The sequence below is a fragment of the Mustela lutreola genome, chromosome 5 (genome assembly GCF_030435805.1).
Source record: "Mustela lutreola isolate mMusLut2 chromosome 5, mMusLut2.pri, whole genome shotgun sequence".
Classification (NCBI taxonomy): domain Eukaryota; kingdom Metazoa; phylum Chordata; class Mammalia; order Carnivora; family Mustelidae; genus Mustela; species Mustela lutreola.
In genome coordinates this window covers 40,677,808-40,690,962 of record NC_081294.1, presented here as the reverse complement: position 1 = coordinate 40,690,962, position 13,155 = coordinate 40,677,808, and the positions used below count along the sequence as shown (strand labels likewise).

The window sequence follows — 13,155 nt, the reverse complement described above, 5'->3', positions numbered from 1 at the left end:
AAGAAGTCCATGTTCCTCAGTCATTCTACATCTCCAATTAGAATCCCCAAAGGTCTGTATGGAGATTGATAAGCTAATTCTAAATTTTATATAGGAAATGCTGAGATGTAAGAACAGTCTTGAAGCAGAGGGGCCACAGTTCAAAGACTTTTGCTCCCAGATATGTTGTGTGCAGGCAGACGGGGAAGGGAAGAGATGCAAACCTCACTCTCTGTTGGGTAGAGAAACTGAAGGACGATTTTGTCCCCATCTCATTTCTCCTCTTTCCCGGGGCCTTCAGCCCCTTGTGCAGAGACAGTCCCTCTGCGCCCCGGGATGCAATCCTGTTCCTTTCTACCTTTGCGGTTCTACATGCTATAGGCTTATTAGGAAAAGAGAACTTGGCTGATAAACCTTCTTCTCTCTTTCCTCCTTTTTTTCCTCTTGTGGTTTCCCCTTCTTTTCCTCTCCTTCCCTGTTCCCCTCCCTTTCTCTCTCCCTTCCAATCCCTCCTTTGCTTTTTCATCTTTTTTTCTTTTCTCACAATTTTCCTCCTTCCCCTCTGGCTTCTTTCTCTTCACTTTTTCCTTCCCATTCTCCCTTCTTTCCTTATGTCTTCTCTCCCTCCAACTCTCAGATAGAAAAAAGGAAGTTCAACCAGAACTCTAACTCTACGTACTGTATCTTCATGGTCAACAAGCCCTACGCCATCACCTGCTCCGTGGTGGCCTTCTACATCCCGTTTCTCCTCATGGTGCTGGCCTATTACCGCATCTACGTCACAGCGAAGGAGCACGCCCATCAGATCCAGATGTTACAACGGGCCGGGGCCTCCTCAGAAGGCAGGCCCCAGCCAGCTGACCAGCACAGCACTCATCGCATGAGGACAGAGACCAAAGCAGCCAAGACCCTGTGCATCATCATGGGCTGCTTCTGCCTCTGCTGGGCACCATTCTTTGTCACCAATATCGTGGATCCTTTCATAGACTACACCGTTCCTGGGCAGGTGTGGACCGCTTTCCTCTGGCTTGGCTACATCAACTCTGGGTTGAACCCCTTTCTCTACGCCTTCTTGAATAAGTCTTTTAGACGTGCCTTCCTCATCATCCTCTGCTGTGACGATGAGCGCTACCGAAGACCCTCCATCTTGGGCCAGACTGTCCCCTGTTCAACCACAACCATTAATGGATCCACACACGTGCTAAGGTGAGTGTGGAGGGGCTTGGTGGAGTTTATTTGCATGATTCAGAACTGGTACCTCTCCAGTTTTTTTGTTTCCAGAGGGGTTGTTCTTGAAAAGCTGGGAAGCGTTTATGAAGATTAAGGAAAATTTACTATCTGGTTGTGACGTAGAATAGTGGATAAGGAGGACTTGGGCTCTGGGGGAGACTGGCCTGTATTCATATCCCGCCTCTGTAGTTCTGTGACCTTGGGCAAGTCATTTAACCACCTGAACTTCAATTTCAATTTTTTAAAAATATTGAGATCCCAATCACATTACCTACATCACAGGGTTTTTCTGAGGATAAAGTTAGCTAATGTGGGTAGAGCAAACAGTACAGATCCCAACACCTAGTAAGCACTTAGCAAATATTATCTGCTATTATTTATAGGTGGTATTTTCGGTAGTGGTTAAAAGCATGGGCTTTAAGTAAAAGAGACTTTATTCTGACTCTTAGTGCCACTACTAACCATTTATATAATCTCTCTTGATTTTATTTTACTCAACTGTGTAAAAAAAAAAAAAAAGTCACATCCATTTCATAAGGCTTTTGTGACAGCTAGAGATAATGTATTCATTTAGGGCCTGACACAAGGTAAGCACTCGTAATACTCCTAACAATGTTACTCATATGATTAGTAGGAGCAGTAGTAATAACATATGGCCTGATACCCTAAAATGGCCACAAAATAATGTGATCAATGAAATAAATAGGAGTCTGGATGAGCAACAGTAATACCATGTGGTAAGAGGTACATTGGGGGTGTGGGTAATTGAGAAAGGGAATTTGAGGAGGAAAGAAGCTGATTCGGCTTTAGAAAATCAAGAAAAGCTTCCGAGGAAAACATTTTTTAACAATTTGAGACTTGGGGGAAAGATCAAGGAAGCCATTCTAGCAAATTGAACAGCATGAGGCAAAAAATGCAATGTCAAAGAACATGGGAAGGTCAGGTCATTTACCCAAGGTCACCTGGGTTGATGGAAGTGGGAGCAACTTCGGAGCTGGATGTTTAGTAGTGAGCAGTCAGGATGTTTAGTAGTGAGCAGTCACGATGACTTTCTCTAAACCCGGAGAATTTTCCATCTCCCCTGGGCTAGAGTCGTTCTCAACCATAAAAAAAGCAACATGTGTTAAATAAGTCCATTCATCCTGTAGCAAAGATAAATTGTCAACAGCGCTTTCTTTCCTTGCCTCGAGATGCACAGGCATTTCTACAAAGCAGCTCCTTCGTTGACACAGTCATTTAATTTTTCTGATGGCAGTATTCAGCTGTCCCAGCAGCTGAAAACTGGGGAATTTTCATTTGCGTGTGTAGGAAAAGAAAAGAAAAGAAGGTTTGCAGTGAAATAGAAACATTTTGCCTCAGAGACTGCTCAGAAGCCTGAATTCAATTTACTACTACTAGGGTGGGCAGACTTAGAGTTAAAGCCTAGTCTGGTGTTGAGATTCCAGCAGGTGGAAAGGCCTCCAAGACTATTCCTCTAGGCCAGCGTTCTCTCCTGATTAGTGCGCCTTAAGCGAGGGTCGTATGAAGAATCCATCCAGGAGGTGTGTGTGTAAGAACTTCTGTGTGGGGGCCTGAAAGCTATTTGCCTTAGCAGTTGCCTGAGTCGGGGCTGTCAGTGACTCACAGAGCATGCCTTTGCTAATAAGTCCATTGTTCAGAATCGGAGGGGCTTTTTCCCCATAGAAACTGTCCCAGAAACCATTTGGGGGTTTCCAGGACAGCCCAAAAGACCTGTTTTACTGACATGGTGTTTGATTCCTGCTGCATCCAGAAACTCTGTGGTGGGTTATAAATGCGAAGATGGTAGTTTTGAGGTGGCTTGTGGATGTAGTCTCCATACTTTAGTTTTCGTATTTCTGCATAAAGTAGAGAAGAGTGCAGGAAGTTGGTCTGAGCTACTTTTCTGGGGGAGGTAGGGAATGTTTTAAGAGCCGACACAGAGAGGACTTGTTTGAAGGCTGAATCTGCTGCAATGTAAGCTTTGCAAAGACAGGAATCCTGCCTGTTTCGTTCACTGCTTCATACCAAATACCCAATATGTTGCCTAATGTACAACAGGAAGTTAAACTCTTTTTTTTAAGTTACGATTTTTTTGGAACTTAAACTCTTGATGGGTGAGTTAATAAAGCATACAATTAATTTTCTAGGTCATTTGTATGAGCACCACTTAAGAACAACGTATGTTTTTCTTAAAAGTCCTGTAAGCAGGACATCAACACATTCAAATGGATTTAAGAAATATAAAACCTAAACAATTAAAAGCAAAATCAGCTTTTTTCCTATTGATCCTACCCTTCACCTCAGAGACAGTTAAAACTAGTCTGGTGATTTTTTTTTTTTTTTTTTTTAAAGATTTTATTTATTTATTTGAGAGAGAGAGACAGTGAGAGAGAGCATGAATGAGGAGAAGGTCAGAGGGAGAAGCAGACTCCCCATGGAGCTGGGAGCCCGATGTGGGATTCGATCCTGGGACTCCGGGATCATGACCTGAGCCGAAGGCAGTCGTCCAACCAACTGAGCCACCCAGGCATCCCAGTCTGGTGATTTTTTAAATGCATTTATGAACATTCATAAAAACATACACATTCATAGATTTCTCTCCCTTTATTTATTTTATTTTACTTTTTTTCATCATCATAAGTGCACTCCTTAGTCCCCCATGCCCTAGTTCACCCACCGCCCACCACTTCCCCTCCAGGAACCATCAGTTTACTCTCTAGAGTTAAGAGTCTGTTTCTTGGTTGGTCTCTCTTTTTTCCCCTTTGATCGTTTGCTTTATTTCTTGAAACCCATATAGGAGTGAAATCTTAGGAGATTTGTCTTTCTCTGACTGACTTATTTCGCTTAGTGTTATAACTCTCTAGCTCCATCCATGTTGTTGTAAATAGCAAAATTCCATTCTTTTTATGGCTGAGTAATTTACCACTTCTTCTTTATCCATTCATCTATCAGAGCACACTTGGACTGCTTCCATAGTTGCTGTTGTAGATAATGCTGCAATAAACATAACGGCGCATGGGTAGCTTTGATTTAGTGTTTTTGTATTTTGGGGGTATTTTTTTGTACCCAGTGGTGCAATTTCTGGCTCATACGGTAGTTTTGTTTTTGAATTTTTTGAGTGACCTCTAGACTGTTTTCCAGAGTGGCTGTACCAGTTTGCATTCCCACCAAACCATTTGTACATTTCCTTTTTCTCCACATCCTTGCCAACACCTGTTTTTTCTTGTGCTTTTGATTTTAGCCATTCTGACAGGTGTGAAGTGACAGGTCATTTTAGTTTTAATTCACATTTCCCTGATGATTAGTGATGTTTGAGTATCTTTTCATGTGTCTTGTTAGTCATCTGGATGTCTTTGGAGAAATGTCTGTTCATGTCTTATGCCCATTTTTTAATTGGGGTGTTTGTTTTCTGCTTGTTGATTTATAGAAGTTCTTTATATGTCTCGGATACTAACCCTTTATTGGATATGTCGTTTGCAAATATTTTCTCCCATCTCATAGATTGCATTTTAGTTTTGTTGATTGTTCACTGTGCAGAAACTTTTTGTTTTGATGTAATTTCGATAGTTTATTTTTGCTTTTTTTTTTTTTTAAGATTTTCTTTATTTATTTGCCAGAGAGAGAGAGCACAAGCAGGGAGAGTGCCAGGCAGAGGGAGAGGCAGGCTCCTAACTGAGCAAGGAGCCCGATGGTGGGACTCTATCCCAGGACGCTGAGATCCTGACCTGGGCTGAGGGCCAACTCTTAACTGACTGAGCCACCCAAGCATCCTTATTTTTGCTTTTATTTCCCTTGCCTCCTGGGGCATGCCTAGAAAAAGTTTGCTATTGCCAGTATAAGAAAAATTACTGCCTGTGCTCTCCTAAAGGATTTTTATGATTTCAGGTCTCACATTTAGGTCCTACCTCCATTTTCAGTTTAGTTACCTTTGACAAAAGAGAAATGACTGACAATGGGAAGAAGACAGTTTTCTTCAATAAATGGCATTGGGAAAATTGGACCGCCACATGCAAAAGTATGGAACTGGACCACTCTCTTACTCCCTTTATTTTATATAAATTAGGTCATTTTATATGTACTTTTTTGCACCTTGCATTTTATCCCTTATGAATGTATTTTCGAGATCACTGCACCACAGAATATGTAGATAGATCTAACTCATTCTTTTTAACTGTTCCACATGCATGTTAAAATTTATTAATTTCCCATCAGTGGATATGTAGGCATTACCAATCTTTTGCTGTATCTATCTGTATTGTTTTTAGTGCCCTTAACACTTTTCTTTGTGTATATGTATTTCTTTTTTTAAAAGATTTTATTTATTTATTTGAGAGAGAGAGAGAGCGTGAGAGGGAAGAAGGTCAGAGGGAGAAGCAGACTCCCTGCAGAGCTGGGATCCCGATGTGGGACTCCATCCCAGGACTCTGGGGTCATGACCTGAGCCAAAGGCAGTCACTTAACCAACTGAGCCCCCCAGGAGCCCCTGTGTTCATGTATTTCTTTTAGAGAGCTCCCCAAAGTGAAATCGCTCCATTTAAAAATATTAGATATATTGTAAGATCAACCTCGCAGAATACTGTAGTGATTTGCATTCCCATCACAGGCTGTGAGAGTAGCTTCTACTTCCTTTCACCAACACGATACATAATTTTTCTTTTACTATTTTGCTAATTACAGAAATGGACTGTCACTTAATTTGCATTTTCCAGATGATTTGGTAAGTTGAAACTCTTTTACGTTAGTTACTGACTGATTTAAAAGTTGTTGGCATATATTTATCCTTCCTTGTACAAACTGCATCTTCACATATGTGGTGCTTTGTTTGACAACTTCGTTCTATTTTTCTAATTCATTTCTGAATATTATATTCTAAATATTAATCCTTTCTTCTATAGTTTGCAAATACACTTCGTTCTCTTCTGCTTGCTTTTGAACTTTAACTCTTTTTTTTTTTTTTTTTTTTAAAGATTTTTTATTTATTTATTCGACAGAGAGAGATCACAAGTAGGCAGAGAGGCAGGCAGAGAGAGAGAGGAGGAAGCAGGCTCCCTGCTGAGCAGAGAGCCTGATGTGGGACTCGATCCCAGGACCCCGAGATCATGACCTGAGCCGAAGGCAGCGGCTTAACCCACTGAGCCACCCAGGCGCCCCTGAACTTTAACTCTTTTCATAAAAAGGTATTTGAATTTGCAAAGCACTGTTGATTTGACTTCTTACAGTTAACCTGTCTTCCTTTTTGAAATATTTTTCACATTAATTTTCCTAAACAGTGTACTTTCCTGGTTTGCCTCCTGACGCACTAGCAACTCTTTCTTAGTATCTTTTATAGGTTCTTCCTTCTCAGGCCTCTAAATGTTAGAGTTCTTCAGGGCTCTGTTCTTCATACTTTTCTCAAATGACTTTCTCACTTAATGTGATTTGACCATCCATAGTTTTTGTGCCATCAATCTCTCTTTAATTAACAGCTCTAGATCATAGCTGTCCTCTAAGCTCCAGACCATAAAATCCAATTTGCTTCCTTGACAGCTTCACATAGGTGCCTCTTAAAAATCTCACATTTCATGTACCTAAACAGAATTCTCTTGCATACCTCACCCAGCCCCCTACTCCAACCTTCCAGGCTCTCCTCTGTCTCCGTAAGTTGACCTGCCATCTACCACGTTACTGAATCTGGACACTCTCTGTCACTCTCAGAGAGAACTACCATGTTAAACTGCAGATTTAAAGCTTTAAAAAAGAAAAACCAATCGGAGCACCTGGGTGGCTCAGTGGTTAAAGCCTCTGCCTTCAGCTCAGGTCATGGTCCCAGGGTCCTGGGATGGAGCCCCACACTGGGCTCTCTGCTCAGCAGGGAGTCTGCTCCCCTGCCCACCCTTTCTCTCTGCCTGCAATTCTGCTTACTTGTGATCTCTATCAAATAAATAAATAAAATATTAAAAAAAAAAAAAGAAAGAAAGAAAAACCAATCAGCTGACATTGAAAATATGGAATTTGATCTAAATAAATGTGAAACACAGAATCCAACATGGGGGCAAAAATGTAAACCACAGAAGTGAAGAATGATGCTGAACATCCCGCTGCATGTTTAAAATTTGGAATTTGAGGGCCATCTGGCTGGCTCAATCAGTAGAGCATGTGATTCTTGATTTTGAGATCATGCGTTTGAGCCATGGTGGGGGTAGAGATTACTTAAAAAAAATAAAAAGAGAATGAATAGAATTTAGGATTTGTTAAGCGCAACTTCATTTTCCTCATGCAAGGCATTCATTGGCAAATTATGTCATTCTATATTATTAATAATAATGATTATGATGCCCAGCATAATTCCAGAAATATGTGTCAGTTACTGTATTTAAGAACTTTGAATGCATTATTGCATTTAATTTTAACAATAACCATATAGGTTGCTTTTATAATTATCATGATTTTAACAATGAGAAAACCGAGGTTTAAAGAGGTTATAGAACTGGCCCAAGGTCACATAAAGTCTTCATGATTGTCTTCAGGTTAATGAAAGATTAAAACACTCAAAATTGAAAATTATCTTGCCCTTAAAAAAAAAATCTTCCCTCTACAATGTATAGAGGACTTAGTCTGCAACCCAAGAATCACACCGGGGAGAGCCAGGTCACGACAATACTCCAAAACTTTGAGACCTTTTTCTTTTAAAAAGAATGGAATAGAATTTTACTTTGCCAATTTGAACTAAAATCGGGCCAGTCTGCCTCAGTGGTTTGGAATAGTAGGCCTTCCTGTCTTGGTCCCATTCTTGTAGTCCTTTGATTCATGCAAAATTTTTACTTACTTATTTATTTATTTAAATTTATTTATTTATTTGAGAGAGAAAGAGAGTGTGTGTGCGCGAATGAGCAGGGGGAGTGGCAGAGGCAGAGGGAAAGAGAGAATTCACAAGAAGACTCCCCTCTGAGCTTGGAGCCCCATGAAGGGCTTGATCCTAGGACTCTGAGATCATGACTTGAGCCAAAACCTAGAGCTAGCTGCAGAACTGATTGAGCCACCTGGGCACTTCTGCCCTCCTTCTTCTTCTTCTTCTTTTTTTTTTTAAGATTTATTTGCAACATCTTATTATTAAGCAAACATATGGGCAGCCAATGAAATAAGGTATGTTTTTGCCAGACAGTCTTCGTGGACTTTGACCACTCAAATTGAACGAACTAATGTAGAATGTAGCAGAGATTTCTGCAGTCATGTTTAGGTTTTCTGTGAGATAAGCATCTTTTTTGGAATGTCCAGCTCATGATCAGAGTAGAAGTGAACCTACCATTTAGTTGGCTGACAAAGTAGTTTGTCTAGGTATGTAGGATACATAGCCTTTTAAAAAGAGCTTACAAACATGAATTATTATCATATATATGTTTTTTGGGCAGTTTTAATTTGTATGCCTTTATACATTAGAAGAGGCATCATGCCATCATGTGGAAAATGGATTCTAAGAGCTTCATCTTGGGTGTGGACTGATTCTTAGCAAATTTGGAGCCAGCTTCTCTCTCCTTGTGACATCTTTAACCTGGCTCTATAGTTGTTTTCCCCATCCACCAATCTGTCTCTTAGTCTGATAGAAGTCACCTTTCCTGCTCTAGGAAACTCCCATAAGATATAATGGCAGAGAAGGGAAGAAATAACCTAGTGGGAAGACACTGGCTGCATTCCCACTAGAGTCTGGGACAAGACAAGGTTGCCTTGTCACCTCTGCTATTCAACACTGCATACAAAATCCAAGTGAGAGAAAGGAGAACTATGAATATAAAAATTAGAGAAAAAAGAGCAAAACTCTGACTATTTATAAACAACATGAAAATCCACTCTAAACCATGAAAACTAAGACGTTTCACAGGATGTCCAGATACTGAATAACTAACCCAATATTCAGTGACTCCTACATACTAGACATCATCACTTAGAATTTAGTTTAGGAAAAATACCATCATCCACAGGAGCAGTAACTAAAGTTACTAAAAAAGTACAAAATGAAAATATAAGACATATATTGAAAGGAACTTTAGAACCTTAACTGAAGGAGAAATCTGAGATCTTGCTAAGGGTTCACTATGGACAGCAGAAGAGGGTACTAAAACATCCAAATTTTTCTTTGGAAGTTATAGAAAACTCATCAGAAACCAGGTTTGCAGATTCTGGAACTTGATTTATTAGGTTCTAAGGTTTGATTTGCTGTAACTATTTCCTGAGCACCTAATGTGTCAAGCACTGTGCATGAGGTGGTAGATGGAAAGATAAATGAGAGTCGGAATCTCCCTGAGCTCACAGCCTAAATGAGGAAAGAGACACATAAGCACATAATTACAGTACAGTGGGCATTGCTGGCGTTGTGCACAAGGTTTAATGGGAGCTGAAGGGATTGCTTCCTAACCAGTCCTTTTCTCATCATCACTGATGCTTGAATTCCTGCAGTGAGAGAATTGTACTACTCAGTGAGCCTGCTCCGTGGTTGGGCAACTCTAGAGTTGAGAAGGTCTTCCTTATATTGAGGGGAAATCTTCATCTTTATGACTTCTGCCTGCTGGCCCTAGTTCTGCTTTGAGCAAGAGAAAATAAGGCTACATCTTTCTGTATCTTTTAGTTCTATGTCCCTTCTGAGGCTTTTCTTCATTATTCCATTACTCTCCATGCAATATTGTTAAAGGTTTGGAGAACAGGATCAGGTCCCCCTCTTTGTAACCTTTGTTATTATTTTTTTGATCATTTTTTCTTCAAACTATGGTCAGGAGACCCCTCTCATTAAAATCACCTGGGAGCTGAGTAAAAACACAGATTCCTGGACCCAATTCATGGAATTGAGGCAAGTTAGGGAACATAATATTTTTGCCAAGATGATTCTTACACATGCTCAACTTGGAGAACCATAGACTCTGACCCCAGTGGATTGGAATGGTCCAGTGTGTGCTGGTATTGACTGTGCTTCAGGGTTATGACACATATTATAATTCTTAGGTCCTAAAGATTCTCTTAAAGGGTAATAATTTTACATGATTGAACTAGTAAAATTTCTTAGGAAGTTGCCTCAGCTCAGCCATTCTTCAAGCCAAGTGATTCTAGCCACTTGGGGGGTGAAGTGTGATCACATATGCTGTGACCACATAGTGTGGCAGGAGATAGGAAGAAGCCATCCTATTGTGATGTGAAGTCCATTGGGAGTTTGATTCTGGAGTTCGTTTTCCATTATCTTTGGGAAAATGTCTAGGATCTTGCCAGTGCTATTCTCTGCTAAGTCTTCAGAGCCTAGTAAAGTGCCTGGCGCATTGTGAGGCTTGACAAGAAGTAAAGCAATGTTTCTGCCCCTTTTCCCTGGTCTCACTTCTTTTCTGTTTAACAATCTTTATGAAGATTAGCCCCGAAGATCCAAGGCAGAGCAAGGATTTGTGGCACTGACAGTAACCTTAGAACACAGATTTTTCTCTAGATGAAATCCATGGAGGATTCCAATTTTGGCTTCTTGGGTAAATAATCTCTGCCTTGCTTGTCTCACTACCTCATTGTGAAAATCAAACTAGGTAATGGAGGTGAAATTGCTTTGCTAACTGCAAAGCTCCATCCTCGGGGGAGAGATAATTATGTTATGAGAACAGACTATTTATAAGTTAGGTAAATAGCTAAGATCACATGCTTAGCAATGCAGAGATGGCACACGGAGTTTAGCTTTGGAGATGGATTTCTCTGCTCTCAGGCCAAGCTTAGGTGTCTCCTGTTGGTTCTCCAAGTTTAGACCTTGCCCAAACCTAGGACACTCACCCAGTTCCTCAGAAGACTGAGAACTTCTGCCAGCACTTCCCAAAGAACTTCTTGTCAATCTAACTGGGCTCTTGGCTACTGTCCTCCATTATCCACCCTCAGTCTCTCCTGATAAACAGCTTTTTTTTGTTAACTTGGGCATCTCTAGAGCTGTGCTATCCAATAGGGTAACCCTCAGCCACATTCCAAGGATTCAGTAGCCACATATTATAAGTAGAATATTTTCATTATTGTAAAAAGTTCTATTGGGCAAAATAGCTCTAGAGCCTTCTCTCTGGAATAAGGCAGTATATGCTTTTCCTCAGACTTGCTTTTATCAACCATAGCTCAATTAATAAGCCAATTCTAATGGATATGCTATAGAAGTCTTTGGCATTTTCATGCACAAGATTAGTATGCTCAGGTTTGAATATGAAATCAATAGAGGTGGAAAATAATGAAGATAGAGAAAAATTGAAAGTGAGAAAGAGGCAAACAGAATGAGGGTTCCTCTAAGAACAGTAGGAGAAAAAAAATTCTTCTAGGCTATTGCTTTTTCTTGTTTCCCTTATAAATAAGTTATCAGAATTTATCATTGTATTTATTTTTTGCTGACTTGCTTATTATCCATCTCCTCGGTTAGACCATCCTGAGGCCAGATTACAGCTATTTTATTCCCAAGTGTTCCCCTAGGGGAGAGCACATGATTCAATTCGAATACTTATTGGTTGAACAGATGGATGCTTTTATCAGACCCTGTCGCTGACCTGGAATGTGTATACTTAGAAGTTTTCGCCTCTTTAAACAAATACTTATTAATCCCATAACCAGAATCATTGTCTTTTTCACTGTGACATCACTTGCCAATTTTCAATGTCAGTACACCAGCATTTCCCTTTTAAACAGAGATTTTCATACTGTGGGTTGGAAGATGACCCCCGGATGAGACAATAATTTAGGTTTGATTTTACTTTGGGTGCTTAGAGGTTTCTGCTAATGTTGGAAAGTTGTTTAACATTTAAAAGCTATTTTGTGGCCTTTGCCTTGTATTCTGGAGGTTATAGTTGGATTCAACATTTACCTCATTGTTTTGAGCCAACAATGCAAGACTTAATCTGGGTGAATCAAAAATGGGTGAGGATGACCTTGTCTTATCTCCCCCAGCCTCCTCCAGGGCTTGCTGCGTAACTGGCAGGCCAAGCACAAAATGCAAATGCAGGGCCCCTTGATCAAAGTGCAGGTATAAACTTCCATCGAAAGTATTAAGATGTAAAGCCTTTTTCTTTCATCTGCGATTTTTCTCTCAACTTATCATGGCATATTTTCTTTTCTAGTCACCTGTCCTCCAGAAGAAAAAAAAAAAAATGATTAGCAAATATTTACCATTCATCTGTGTATTATCCAGTGCCAGTTTTTAGTGCAAATACGAGAGCATTTTGCTTGTATGGAATCACCGAAGTGACACAAGTCATACAAATCCTATTTCACAATTCAAGTGTGTGTGTGTTTTGTGTTTACCAGCCCACACACGAAACTAATGCAACCATTTGTACTTCACCTCTTGATAACACACACGCCCTACTAACACTCTGCCTCCTTCAGCTTCCTGCTCAGCAAGGAAGCACTGAAAGGGAAAAGAGCCATGGTTGGCCAAATCTTATCCATTCTTTCTGTGCTGATATTTTTAGCAAAAACGGTTGGCTAATACAGGGGAGCAACATGAGTGAGAAAAGATGTGATAGGGTTTTTTGGTTGGTTCCTCCTTCTTAGCACAGCACTGCCTTTCTCCTGGATTGGACAAGTTCTGGTCAAATAGACTCCGTGACCTCTCAGGGCTGTCTGCATTCCCAGTCATTCAGTCATAGACGTGCTGATAAGAACCATCAGCGCAGGATTCTGGTGGACCTGTGACCTGTAGGAATTCAGTAAGACTCAGTGGTAAGCATGTTGTAGAAGTTGCTGACAGGCCATGGAAAAGAGGAAGTGCTTTCTATATATAATGTGTTTACCATGCATTTGCTTGGAGTCTTAGTAAACCCTAATGCATGGTGTATCTCCCAGAATTCTGTGCTTGATTCTTGGGCATCATTAATGTTTTGAGGCAGCAAGGAGCTATGGCATACACACACATGCACACCTAGCCGGTGCACCCAGGTGCCCCCTTGTCACTGAGGCATGTTTTATTTTCTCTTCAGACCT

General features: G+C 40.5%; 1 protein-coding gene across 5 annotated transcripts in view; it reads left to right on the top strand.

Moving 5' to 3' along the window:
• HTR4 (5-hydroxytryptamine receptor 4) overlaps positions 1–13,155 on the top strand; it is a 183,224-nt gene that overhangs the window by 122,704 nt on the left and 47,365 nt on the right. For all 5 annotated transcript variants that reach the window (XM_059173986.1, XM_059173984.1, XM_059173985.1 and 2 more), the window contains one exon: positions 617–1,185. In XM_059173986.1, the coding sequence (XP_059029969.1) occupies positions 617–1,185 (569 nt within the window). The remainder of the gene's footprint in view (positions 1–616; positions 1,186–13,155) is intronic.